We start from the raw sequence: 14076 nt of genomic DNA, 5'->3' as shown, positions 1-14076 counted from the left end.
GCTCCTGCACGCCCCCCGCTAGTGATCGAGCCCACAACCTGGGCCTGTGCCCTGACCGGGAATTGAACCGTGACCTCCTGGTTCATAGGTTGACGCTCAACCACTGAGCCACGCCTGCCAGGCCACCCATAAATACTGACCGAGCTTTTATAAAACAAAACTGGGTGCCTCTGCACACTACAGAATTCAAAAGACATGTTCTCTTCCGGTCGGAATGGCATTCAGATGGGGCTGCCATCTAACTCCACTTCCTCCAAGCCCTCATTGTGAAGCATTTTATGAGTATTCATTGTGCAGGCTGGACAGAGCAATGGCAATAAGAGGAGTCTGTGAGAAATAGGCACCCCAGCCCCCTGCCTGATACATAGACTTTAATGTGTCTTTTTGTGCATGGAAACCTAAGAGGGAGAGGGTACCTGGGAGCCTTTATCTGCTGCTATCCAAGCAACATAACCAGCCTACACTGCATCTCTAAGCTTCAGCTCCGTCATCGGTAACGTAGGGACAATAAGGCACCCACCCGCTGAGGATTAAATGAGATGATCCTATATAATAAAAGGCTAATATGCAAATTGACCGAACAGCAGAATGACTGCTATGATGTGCACTGACCACCAGGGGGCAGACGCTCAATGCAGGAGCTGCCCCCTGGGGTCAGTGCACTCCCACAGGGGGAGTGCCGCTCAGCCAGAAGCCCTGAGCTGGGCTCATGGCTGGCGAGTGCCGCAATGGCGGCAGGAGCCTCTTCCGCCTCCACGGCAGCGCTAAGGGTGTCTGACTGATGGCTTAGGCCCACTGGCCTAAGCCGTCATTCGGACAGAGGGACCCCCCCGCCCGCCGAGTGCACGAATTTTCATGCACTGGGACTCCAGTAGTATATATAAAGCACGTACAACAGCTCGGCTTCTGCTGCTGTCATCAAGCTAGAGGCCTGGTCCTGGGGAGCCTGGGCTCCAAATTTTCCCTCCTCCCTTTGCACCAAGCTTCTGTCTCTCACAAGAGGATTAGAAGCTGCATTCAACGCCTGTGAGCTGTGCATGGTGACCGGCCCCAGGCGGACCTAAGCCTTGCCAGGTGCTCCTACGTGATGTATCTCAGCAGATTTCCTACCAGGCCCTGGGTACGAGGCCTGGTAAGAGCAGTAGCAGGAGTGTGTGTGCACGCTGTGCTCCCTCCCTGTCCAGTGCTCCTTCTCTGAGTGATGGCCCAATCATACGACCTACACTCGCTCACCTCCAACACAATGCTCAGCCAAGGGCTCGAAGAGGTCGAAGGTCGAAGTGGCGCCATCGGACATGGTGATGAACTTCCGGTGCCCATACGGGTGTGGCGACCTCACCCTGCCCATCTTCCCATACAAAGCTGTTTGGATGTGTCCACTTTTCCCCCAGATCAGTGGTGGAATGTATCTAAGAAAGAAGGAGACGAGTGGTCAATTTTCTCCACATTCCTTGAATAATGCTCTCAAAAACCTTTGAGCAAAAGTCTTTAAAACTATTTAAGATTTTTCCTGACAAATTCTGGACACTGAACATAAATGAGATTTTTTTAAACCTTACATCCATGCCATGATTTACCCCTTCCCCCATTTATTAATACATCCTGCATCAGATTAGCTTCAGAAATCAGCCAGGACATGCTTATCTGGACAGGATTTCAAATTTCGGGTGTTCAGTAATTCAACATAGGTTATTTTGATACCGTAGAATAAAAAGAAAGCAAGTGATACATTATAAACAAATGCTACACGACAGGGTAGCCTTATCAAATGAGCAAATGTATATGAAGTAGTAGCACACAGCTGAGACTCACTAATGCTCACTTCTTCGCCTTCCCCTACACGACAGTCCATGGCTGCAGTGGTTACTCCTTTCACCAGACCTGCTCTGTTACACTGGGAAGGGCTACAAACTCTTCTAAGAGCCTGTGAGTGCTTTGGGCATGTGTGTCGGGGGTGGGAGGGCATTGTAGGCCCCACAGAATGCACTGGAAGGGCAGAGCAATGTAAATATTTGTTGAACTGTTGAAGGATAAAGGCTGGTTAGCCTACACAAGGCATGACGCCACCTTAACAACCGTCCTTCGTGAAAACTTGGAGTGACTGGTCCTTGGGTAGAAAGCTCAAAACCCACAAGCTAATTACTGGGAAAACGAGACACTCCACATTGCATTTAGGAAATGTTTACATTTCACAACCACAGTGCAAGAGGATCCCATTTACTGAAACGGCTATTGGTTTCTCTTCTGCAGCTTTGAGCCCAAGCGTGATGGCTGGCCAGGGTTTACGTTCTATATAAACTAGAGTCCTATATCATAAAATGGTAATGACACCAATCCTTCATCTGTATCACAGTGGTGGGCATTCTATTAATAGTTTACCTTAACCTATTTGTCAATTAATGCCTATCACTTCTATCAGGCCAGATGATCCCAGAAATCCTTCTTTAAAAAAAATTATATTTATATACATACTAGAGGCCCAGTGCACAAATTTGTGCACCAATGGGGTCCCTCGGCCTTGCCTGTGGGATCAGGCTGAAACTGGCTCTCCAATATCTCCCAAGGGGTCCTGGATTGTGAGAGGGCGCAGGCCAGGCCGAGGGACCCCACAGGTGCACGATTGGGGCCAGGGAGGGATGCAGGAGGTTGGCCAGCTGGGGAGGGACTGAGGGAGGGCTCCAGGGTGTGTCCAGCACATTTCACTCAGTCCCGATCGTCCAAACCCCAGCAGCAAGCTAACCTACCGGTCAGAGCGTCTGCCCCCTGGCGGTCAGTGCACATCATAGAGACTGGTCAACTGGTTGACTGTTGGCCCTCTGGTAGTCAGTGCACGTCATAGCGAGTGGTTGAGCATCCTTAGCATATCATTAGCATATTACACTTTGATTGGTTGAACGGCCGACTGGTCGAGCGGAAACTTAGCATATTATGCTTTTATTATATAGGATATATTTTTTATTGATTTCAGAGAGGAAGGGAGAGGGACAGAGAGAGACAAACATCAATGATGAGAGAGAATCATTGATCGGCTGCCTCCTGCACATCCCCCACTGGGGATCAAGCCCACAACCCGGGCATCTGCCCTGACCAGGAATCTAACAGTAACCTCCTGGTTCATAGGTTGATGTTCAACCACTGAACCATGCCGGCTGGGCCTAGAAACTCTTCTTAAATTAAACCTGGCTTACTCCTTTTTTTGGTAATTCATTAAATCTACACCAACTTAAGAGATGTGAAGCTATCACCTGAAGCAAGTCAGTTCCCAGAGGAGCTTCCTCTTTGGGGATGGGGAGGAGAGGGAAGAGTATTTTAAGATCCCAAGAACATGAAGCCACTTGCCAGCATGAAGCCACTGACCACAGGTCCAAATATCAGAGCAGAAGCCATGGTGCTGGAAAAGCAGACGAAGGCATTTATAAGAGATTAGAGGCTGGTACATGAATTCATGCACGGATGGGGTCCCTCGGTCTAGCTGGCGATCAGGGCCATCTCGCCTGGTTGATCCGGGCCGGTCAACTGGGGGGAGGGACCGCAGGAGGTTGGTGGGCCATGGAAAGTTGGCTATGGGAGAGCACTGAACCATCCTTCTGCATTAAGTGTCTGCCCCTTGGTGGTCAGTGCACATCATAGCGACTGGTCAACCGGTCATAACGGTCACTTAGGCTTTTATATATATAGAAGATGGATGGATTATGACAACAAAAAGTGAGCTTATGAGCATGTCAACTGGACAAATGAATACTATGCAAGCTTTAGACACAGGATTTACGAACACTTTCAGACACTGTGCCTAGGTGGTGGCTCCTGGAGGGGAGTGCCCTGTGCGTAGCTCTGTCGGAGTACCCAGGGACTTGGTGAATCTGGAGGCCCTTTTCAAGCACATTCCGCTTGCCACCCACAGGAGCCAGGCCAGGCCCACTCACCTGTGTGTCTAACCCCAGGGCACGGTAAGCAGGGAGGGACCTGCTGAATGAACACAGTACAGACCCACTTGGTAAAATCTGAAAATATGAAGATACACTGACAAAATAATATGCACCCTAACAGTGTGAATTCGGCTGTAGCATGATTGGAGTCTGGTTACTGTATTCTTTCAGGCTATTTAGCATCATTTTCAGACTGAAATAAAATTCAGTCTGGGATAAAATTGTCAAGATATGTACGGGTGTGTGTGTGTGTGTGTGTGTGTGTGTGTGTGTGTGTGTCTAAGCAACTGCCTTGGGATCCCCTGAAACCTTCTCAGTTCAGCTGTGCACAGTGGAAGTTAAACAATCTTTAATTTTATGACAATTACCACCTACTGATCAAACACTGTTTTTTAACTGACTTCCCAATAACACAACACCGGGGCTTACAAAGCTGAAACTGTGGACAGCATTTACTGTGGTGGGGTTTTTGGTGTGTTTTTGTTGCTTATGTAACGCATCCACATACCAAAAAAGTTGCAAAACAAAAAACCAGAATCGGTGCCTAGGCACCTGGTTTAGTTAAGGGAGGAAATATGGGCCAGAACCATGACAAACAGAAATGCATATAAACACACAAACACTTAAGAGATGCCACTGAAAAGGAACATGGAGGAAATGCTTTACTCTAACTACCTGCGTGGTAGTTGTCTGAAAATATAGCTGCCAAGTTCCACCTATTCCTGTCCCCACAAGCCGTTTGTCCCCACGGGACCTAGAAGCCACCCCACCCTGCACGAGTGCAGGCTGCCTGCGACTGGTTTGGGCTCGCAGAGTGTGGTGGAAGGAATGCGGTCAGATCTGGGCCTGGCCTTTCTCAGGCCTGGAGGCCTGGCGGCTTCTTGTACCTCCTGGGCCTGGCACCATGCTGAAAAGAGGCCGGGATGCATTACCCTGAGGTAATAAGGAGTGGGCCTAGAGCAGCCGTGGGCAAACTACGCCCGGATCCAGCTGTTCTATCTGGTTCTCTTGCTCTCCCCTCCGCTCCTTTACTTTGAATTTATATTAGTTCACACAAACACTCATCCATGCTTTTGTTCCGGCCCTCCGGTCCAGTTTAAGAACCCATTGTGGCCCTCAAGTCAAAAAGTTTGCCCACCCCTGCCCTAGAGCATGTGAATGGAACTGAGAGCTATGTACATTTCACATTTTAGAGGACCACTAAATCGCCTCTCTCGCCCTAGCTGGTTTGGCTCAGTGGACAGAGCGTCGGCCTGGGACTGAAGGGTCCCAGGTTCGATTCCAGTCACGGGCACATGCTCGGGTTGTGGGCTCGATCCCCACTGTGGGGCGTGCAGGAGGCAGCCGATCAATGATTCTCTTTCATCATTGATGTTTCTCTCTCTCTCTCCCTTTCTCTTCCTCTCTGAAATCAATAAAAATATATTTTAAAAATAATAAATAAATCGCCTCTCTCAAAAGACAGACCAATCGCCTAGCCGGTGTGGTTCACTAGTTGAGCGTCGACCTATGAACCAGGAGGTCACGGTTCAATTCCCAGTCAGGGCACATGCCGGGGTTGTGGGCATGATCCCTAGTGTGGGGCTTGCAGGAGGCAGCCGATCAGTGATTCTCTCTCATCATTGATGTTTCTATCTCTTGCTCCCCCTCTCCCTTCCGCTCTGAAATCAATAAAAATATATTTTTTAAAAAAAGACCAATCGACACTCCCACCCATTCTTCACCCTCATCAATAATTGGTGTTATCAATCTTTTACTTTTTGGCCACTTTGATAAACAAAAAATGGGTATTTTATTTCAATTTGTATTTCTTAAGTTTGACCCAATCTATGGTAAAAAGTTTCTTATTTGCATTTCCCTGATTCATATATTTATTATTTGTATTTCTTTTGTGAATTGTCTGTCCATGTACTTTGTCCATTTTTTCCCTTTTGATTTGTAGGTATTATTTTATCACCTCTACAGTAAGTCATTATATATTATGTTGCGAAGGTTTCCGCCCAATCTATCGTATATCTTCATTTTATCTTTTGTCTTATATAACTTTTATATAGTGTCTAAATTTGTTAGTTTTTTTCTATTAAAACCTTTGTTTTGCATTTTGTTTTATTTTTATTTATTTATATATTTTTTAAAATATATTTTATTGATTTTTTACAGAGAGGAAGGGAGAGGGATAGAGAGTTAGAAACATCGATGAAAGAGAAACATCGATCAGCTGCCTCCTGCACACTTCCCACTGGGGATGTGCCCGCAACCAAGGTACATGCCCTTGACCGGAATCGAACCTGGGACCCTTCAGTCCACAGGCCGACGCTCTATCCACTGAGCCAAACCCGTCAGGGCATTTGCATTTTGTTTTAAAAAGAGCTATTCTAACACCCAATTATAAATATATTCCCCAACATTTTCTTCTATTACTCCTGCCGTCTTAAAAAATGTATTGCCCTGAATCCACTTATTTTTGTCAAGGATGAGAAGTAAATGAATTTTTCCCCTAACAGTTCCCTACCTGTCCTTCCACCATAAATGGCCCATCCTTGCCCTGCTGATTTCAACTGTCACTTTAAATATATATCAAGTTCCCACCCTACCTGGTTTGGCTCAGTGGCTAGAGTGTTGGCCTGTGGACCGAAGGGTCCCAGGTTCAATTCTGCTCAAGGGCATGTACCTCAGTTGCAGGCTCCTCCCCGGCCTTGGTTAGGGCGCGTGCAGGAGGCAACCAATTGATGTATTTCTCTTACATCGATGTTTCTCTCTCTTTTCCACTCTCTCTAAACAAACAAACAAACAAACAAACAAACAAACATATATGTCAAGTTTCCAATGAAATACTTAGACTTGTTCCTATATTCTCCATTCTGGTCCATCGCTCTGTTTGTCCATTCTTGTGTCAGTATGACATTGCTTTCATTACCACAGCTCTACGGAACCTTCCGAGAGCTGACAGTGCAGAGGCCTCCTCCACTCCCCTTTTTCAAACTTTCTTGGCAGATTTTTGGCATTTTATTTTCCAGGTGAACTATAGGAGCAGCTTGTGCTATGAAAATCTCGGGGTTTTTAATTGGAAACACACCAAACACATTCTACCTTGGGGAAAACTGACATCTGTACAATTCTGACTTGTCTAACTCAAGAGCATGGACACTATGTCCTACAGTAAGACTTTATAGCTTGCTACATGTGTCAATGCTGTTTTTACTACATTAATTTGCATGTACTTCACGTGTGTGTGTGTGTGTGTGTGTGTGTGTGTGTGTGTATTGTTTTTTTAGCTATTCTTAGAGTTAGCATCTGGGCTTGTTTATTGCTAACTGTCTGAAAGCAGAGGCGATGTCTTCTAGTTCACTAACCAAATGGGGTTTTGTCATATTGTACTGTGACCAGTGGTTAGTGAATGCTTGTCACTAAGAAAGCAGCTAGACCACAGCACAATACAGAGGCCAGCCTGCCCTTGCCTTCTGAACCTATTTGTAACCAGCATCTGGCTATACTAACAGAACTGCCCCTGGGACAGACCGCAAGGGAAAATCCCGACCCCCTCCCACCATACACACACAAACGAGTTCACATGAGCAAGGACAGATGGTTGCTGGGCTGGTTTAAAGAGAGTCGAAAAAACAAAGGTGACTCATGCTCTTCTTTGCCCTAAATCTGTGGGTGACTAATTCTCCCTAAGGGGACCCAGGTCCCTTGGCTGTAGATCAAACTACTTTATAGCTGTTGAGCCCAGACTTAGGTCCTCAGAGAGTGAGGTCGTTTCTGAGCACTCATCTGAGTGGAGGACTGGGCTAGTCAGGGCCCTCATTTAGTCTCCACAACAACTCTGAGCGATGGTATCACCCCCATTTTACAGATGAGGAAAACAGAGTCTTGACCTGCCTGGTCTCACAAAGACCGGATTCAAGGTCAGGTCTCTGAGTTCTGTCCAGAGCTTTTCTTTCTATGTCACACTCAAGATGTTTTAACTAGAAGTCAAAATAATGAACACTTTTTTTTTTTAATCCTCACCCAAGGCTATTTTTCCATTGATTTTTAGAGAGAGTGGAAGAGAGAGGAAGACAGAGAGAAACATTGATGTGAGAGAAACACATAGATTGGTTGCCTCCTGCATGAGCCCTGACCAGGGATGGGCCAGAGGAGCCTGCAACCAAGGTACGTGCCCTTTACTGGAATCGAACCCGGGACCCTTCAGTCCACAGGGCAACGCTGTATCCACTGAGCCAAACTGGCTAGGGCAAAATAATGAACATTTTTGTGCCTGTTTTTTTCCTGTCTGATCAACTGTTAGAATGTTATATTAAATCCTGTTTAGCCAAGTTGATAATTGAATCTGCTAGAACTTCTCTTTGGTGTTATTCATGTGCTACATTAAACAAACAAAAAACCCCAAACACATTTCTTTGATTTTACGTGTTTTTGTACAGCTGTAACCAACTTTTTGATGTTAGTGGAGTTTTTCTGCAGGAGATCCATCTGGGGGTAATTAATGAGAATATTCACACTTGATTATTCCTCCGATGAGGCCAGAGTGTTAATAAAATCACACTGAATATGCCCCCACAGAGAATGAGGCCCAGGAGAGGGGGGAAGTAAGAGCGAGAGGATGGAGGTGCTTCAGGGAAGGTGGGAGGTATTTGACTTGGGGAGGAATTTTTTTATCCTACTCAGTGAGGGAGAATACACTAATCAGGATGAGCATCCGGGGGGGGGGGTGGGGGTCGGGGGGAGACCCTGGGAGCAAAGCTTTGTAGCAGCTCCAAAAGCCAGAAAACTGAGCTCCAGGCCTTCGTGTGTGTGTGTGTGTGTGTGTGTGTGTGTGTGTGTGTGTGTTTGTGTGTGTGTACATGTCTGTGTGTATACACAAGCTTGTGTGCACACAGGGGAGGTGAGGAAGCAGGGAGGGGGCAAAACCCTTTAGAGTTTAGGGCAGCAGTGGGCAAACTAAGGCCCGCGGGCCGGATCCGGCCCGTTCGGCTGTTCTATCCGGCCGGAGCCGAAAGAGCGGAGGGTTCTCTTGCTCTCCCCTCCGCTCCTTTACTTTGAATTTATATTAGTTCACACAAACACTCCATCCATGCTTTTGTTCCGGCCCTCCGGTCCAGTTTAAGAACCCTTTGTGGCCCTCGAGTCAAAAAGTTTGCCCACCCCTGGGTTAGGGGAACATTTTGTAGATACTTATCCTGGATCCTGACCTGCCAGAGCCTCCCCTCCACGGGCCTGGAACCCAGGACTCTTGCTGCTCCCTCCACAGCCCCCTATGGCTCCCTCTGTGGCCTCTCTGCCCCATCCAGCCTGACTGACCTGAGCCAGGGGGGCAGAAGCAGGTCTTCTGTGAGCCCACCCCACTGGCTCCCCCTTCTCCGCTGGGATACAGCCCCCGGAAGTCCCTCCTCCTCAGGAGGCAGATGTGGAGTGGACCTGGCCCTGGGCCGCACAGTCCTGCTGGGGCAAGACCGAGGCTGGGAAACGGCTCCATCATTAACTGTGGGAACAGACATCTTGGCCAGCGGCACATTCAGCTTCCCAAGCACTCATTGATGGGCTCATCAGAACCACGCTGTGAACACAGCACTGCCCCACTGGAGGCAAATACTTCTTCGCAGCTGTCACACATTACGATTCCCTGTTGCTGGATGTTCCGGGCCTGAATCGCAGGCTTCTGCACAGGAAAATTCCAACGCAGCGAATGCTTTGCTTTCGCCTGGAATGACCAAAAGTGGCCATATGACAAAGAAAGAAAACATCTTCTGTTCCTGTAACTGGTTTCTAAATATGGGACAGAGGCCACGGGGCAAGCTGGCACCTCTGTGACCCACTGTGTGAGCTCTGAAACCCAAATGTTGGAAGAACAGGCGCACGAGTGAGTTACAATAAAACGGCTTAAAAAACAACCACCACACAAAATAAACTCCATTTTAAAGTACAGAGGAAACCAGTTAAAATGCCTCAGAATTCTATTCACATGGTAAACGTATCTGATCCCATTCTCTTCCTGTTCCACAAACAGCGTTCAGGACTGGCCGGACTCCTCCCAGAAGCACAGCCCTCTCTGCTCGTGTCTCAACTTGGTGTTTTTTTAAAATATATTTTTATTGATTTCAGAAAAAAGGGAGAGGGAGAGAGGGATAGAAACAGCAATGATGAGAGAGAATCATTGATCAGCCGCCTCCTGCACGCCCCACACTGGGGATGGAGCCTGCAACCCGGGCATGTGCCCTGACAGGGAATCGAACCGGGACCTCCTGGTTCATCGGTCCACGCTCAATCACTGAGCCATGCCGGCCAGCTCAACCTGGTTTTGACACTAGGCTCTACATGGGCTTGGAGTTTATGAGGCGTCTCCTTCACCCGACAAATGCCATCCACTGAAGAACTAGTCCTGCAAAGAGACGGTCAACTGCTAGTTCCCTAACGAGGAGACGGCAGCGCAGCTCCTGGAGCCCACAGCCAGGCGCTCATGCACAGCTCCTCCCCTCAGCCTGCACGCCCAGCCTGTCCACAGAAGACACCTCGCCTTTCTTATTGCTGACTAAGGATTTGAGAAAACCGCCAGTGCTCACCAAACTGGGTGTACGCTGACGCACAGCACACAGGACACCTATGATTGGTCCCTGTCTCTCCCGCTCACTCCTCTTGTGCTTGGAGAACACGCACATAGATGTCAATGGTCTACCCAGGATTGCCTCTTCGTCACTTCTCGGCACAAGACCACCTCAAAAATCTATGCTGGGGTAGGAGAGGAGGGAGGACGAGTGCTGAAAACTCACATTGTTTCTGCTACTACTCCTAGGGCGGGGAAGCTTGAATACCTCCTGTGAAGTTCCCATATTATCTGCATGGAATGCCCTTTAAGAACACTGTAATCAAGAGCTGACTATGAGGCCCTAGCTGGTTTGGCTAAACGGATAGAATGTCAGCCTGCGGACTGAAGGGTCCCGGGTTCAGTTCTGGTCAAGGGCACATGCTTGGGTTGTGGGCTCGATCCTCAGTAGGGGGCCTGCAGGAGGCAGCCGATCAATGATTCTCTCTCAACATTGGTGATTCTATCCCTCTTTCCTCTCTGAAATCAATCCTATATAATAAAAGCCTAATATGCTAAGTGTCTAGTTGTCTAGTCATCTGTTCAACCAATCAAAGCATAATATGCTAATGATATGCTAAGGCTGCTCAACCACTCAATATGACCTGCACTGACCACCAGGGGCCAGTCAACCGGTCGACCAGTCGCTATGACTTGCACCAGTGGGGTCCCTCGGCCTGGCCCGCACTCTCTCACAATCTAGGATCCCTCAGGGGATGTCGGAGAGCTGGTTTAGGTCCGATTCCGCAGGCCAGGCGGAGGGAACACACTGGTACACGAATTCATGCACTGGTCCTCTAGTAAAAATAATATTTTTTAAAAAAGAGTTGACTATGAGGATTGAGTTACTGATCAACATGAGCACACGTCCCTTTCGTTGATGTGCAGAAAAGAATTCAGAAAACGGCAAGCAATGATTAGAAGAAAGATGGGTTCTAAAAATGTTTGTTTTGTTAGTCTTGAAGGGGTACTAGCACTGCCCCACAGTCCATAATAAAACACATTTAAAGCTACAAATATGCTAATAGTCTATATATTAAGGATTATCAACAGACCAGAATGTACTGAAATATGTATAAATACATCCTGAAATTTAGTACAAGAAAAAGATGGCATTTTAATAAATGGGATAATGATGGCTTGCCTAATAAATGGCATTGGGCAAAGGGTAGCATCTAGAAAAATACTAAGTTAGAGTCACACTTCACACCAGGATAAATTCCAGAGGGATCGAACATGTCAACATAGAAAATGAAACCATACTAGAAGTGCAGAGCTTTTTTCATAATCCTACAATGACAAAGACCTTTCTAAATAAAACAGAAATCCCAGAAACCATAAAAGGAAGAACCGAAAGGTTTGACTATGCAAACATTTTTTAACATTCCGAGTGCAAATAGCACCATGGGCAAAATAAAAGAAACGAATGACAAACGAAAACAAATATTTGCAACTCATAGCACAAAGGGCAAATTTCCCTAGTACATAAAGGGCTCTCTCAAAGATTGGAAAAAGACCAATGACCATCAAAAGAATGGGCGGGGGTTACCAAAAAAGGAAATACAAATAGTTTTTAAATGTGAAAAAGAGGCACAGCCTTTTCAGAAGAGATATACAAATTAAAAGCACAGTGAGAAAAAAATTTTACCTACCAGATTAAATATCAAAAATAGACGAACCCCTCATGTTGGCAAGGTTTCGGGGAAATAGACACTCATTTGGTGCCTGTGGGGACAGGGCATGGGGCAACAAAATTTCCCAGGCACACAACCTCTGGCCCAGCATGCAGTTTACCCTACACTGACACATATGCAAGTGATATAAGTACAAAATAATCTATTGTGCAGCTTGGAAATAAATAAAACCTCCAATTAAGAAACTGGTTAGACCAGCCTTGGGCAAACTACGGCCCGCGGGCCAGATCCGGCTGTTCTATCCGGTTCTCTTGCTCTCCCCTCCGCTCCTTTACTTTGAATTTATATTAGTTCACACAAACACTCCATCCATGCTTTTGTTCCGGCCCTCTGGTCCAGTTTAAGAACCCATTGTGGCCCTCGAGTCAAAAAGTTTGCCCACCCCTGGGTTAGACAAATGACAGTCTATTTTTGTAATATATTTTTATTGATTTCAGAGAGGAAGGGAGGGAGAGAGAAACATCAATGATGAGAGAGAATAATTGTCTGCCTCCTGCACGTCCCACACTGGGGATCACGCCCACAACCCGGGCATGTGCCCTGACCAGGAATCAAACTGTGACCTCCTGGTTCATAGGTCGATGCTCAATCACTGAGCCACGCTGGCCGGGCAAATGACAGTCTATTATGTAACACTAAGCGACCAAGACATAAATGGAGGAAGCTATTCCTATATTCTCATGGAAGACTCAGGGATATTTCATGAAGAAAAGCAAGGTGAGAGTATATAGCATACTGCTATTTGTGCAATAAAAGGAAAAGGTGTGTGTGTGTGTGTGTGTGTGTGAATAATTGCTGTTTTCGCAATCATGAAACTGGAAACATTAGTTGAAGGGAACTGGATGGTGGCTGGGGGAGTGTTTTAATGTAAATGTATGACCTGTTTTATAAAATAAAGGGGTAAGGATGCTTAGGAAATGTATAACTATTCTAAATTTACTCTGATAAACACAGGAGCCTACTGATACCCAGGGCGACACTGAAGGAGAAAACAAGATTCTACGGTGAACTTGACTGAGAGAGCTATGGGGAAACGCAGCCGCTACTGCTTGCGCCTTGAACAGAAATGGAAGGAAATGCTGCAGCCACCCTGGAGCTGTCCTGGGTCCAAACGCTGAAAGAATCCACTGTCCAGGGCTGTGTGTTAGCCCCGCCGGAACGGCAGCCCTCCCCGTGGCAGAGAACACAGAAAAATATTTCCTCAAATGGTCAACCACCCCACCCTTGTGAAAACTCACAGCAGCTTGGCACCACGTCTTCATTCTTGTCCATACCCCAGGAGAGCATTGCAAAACCACGGAAGTAAGGTTCTAGAAAGTTCTGGAAAAGCAAAGTCCATCTCTCTTTACACATGAAGGACAAATGCAAAAGACAGTGGCTGGTGTCAGGGCTCAGACTTATTATCTATAATAATAAAATCGTAATATGCTAATTAGACCGGACGGCCTTCGGGACGAAGCCGGGGCTGCGAGGGAAGCCCGGGTCCCGGGTGCCGGAGGGAAGCCGGAGCCGGCAGCTGGGGGAAGGAAGGCCCACTCTTGCATGAATTTCGTGCATCAGGCCTCTAGTCAGCAATAAACGATATGTAACTTTTAAAACTATGAAGGATGAAATGCGTATTCAGAGGCCTCTGTTTTACTCAACATCACTTGGAAACAGCTCACCGAGACCCTGGCTGGAGTTCCAGGCCTACACTCTGCACAGCTAAGGGATGTTTCTTTGGTCATTTCTTTCCCTCTACTTCCTCTAGCCCCTTTCTGGAACTACTGTTACTTGGCTGTTGGATTTCTCGGACTGATTCTCTAGTTTCTCTTCCACGTTCCACTTTTTGTCCTCTTTCTGCTTTCTGGAAGAGATCCTCCATCTTATTTTC

At 47.0% G+C, this 14076-nt stretch overlaps 1 protein-coding gene across 1 annotated transcript in view; it reads right to left on the bottom strand.

The window, feature by feature from the left end:
* The window catches only part of ABHD2 (abhydrolase domain containing 2, acylglycerol lipase), a 68389-nt gene that overhangs the window by 20580 nt on the left and 33733 nt on the right, over positions 1-14076 (bottom strand). Inside the window, exon 4 of the mRNA XM_080651753.1 lies at positions 1234-1409. Coding sequence (XP_080507879.1) covers positions 1234-1409 — 176 coding nt within the window. The remainder of the gene's footprint in view (positions 1-1233; positions 1410-14076) is intronic.

This window comes from Plecotus auritus (genome assembly GCF_963455305.1).
Source record: "Plecotus auritus genome assembly, chromosome: 15".
Classification (NCBI taxonomy): domain Eukaryota; kingdom Metazoa; phylum Chordata; class Mammalia; order Chiroptera; family Vespertilionidae; genus Plecotus; species Plecotus auritus.
This window is presented reverse-complemented; position numbering and strand designations above follow the sequence as displayed.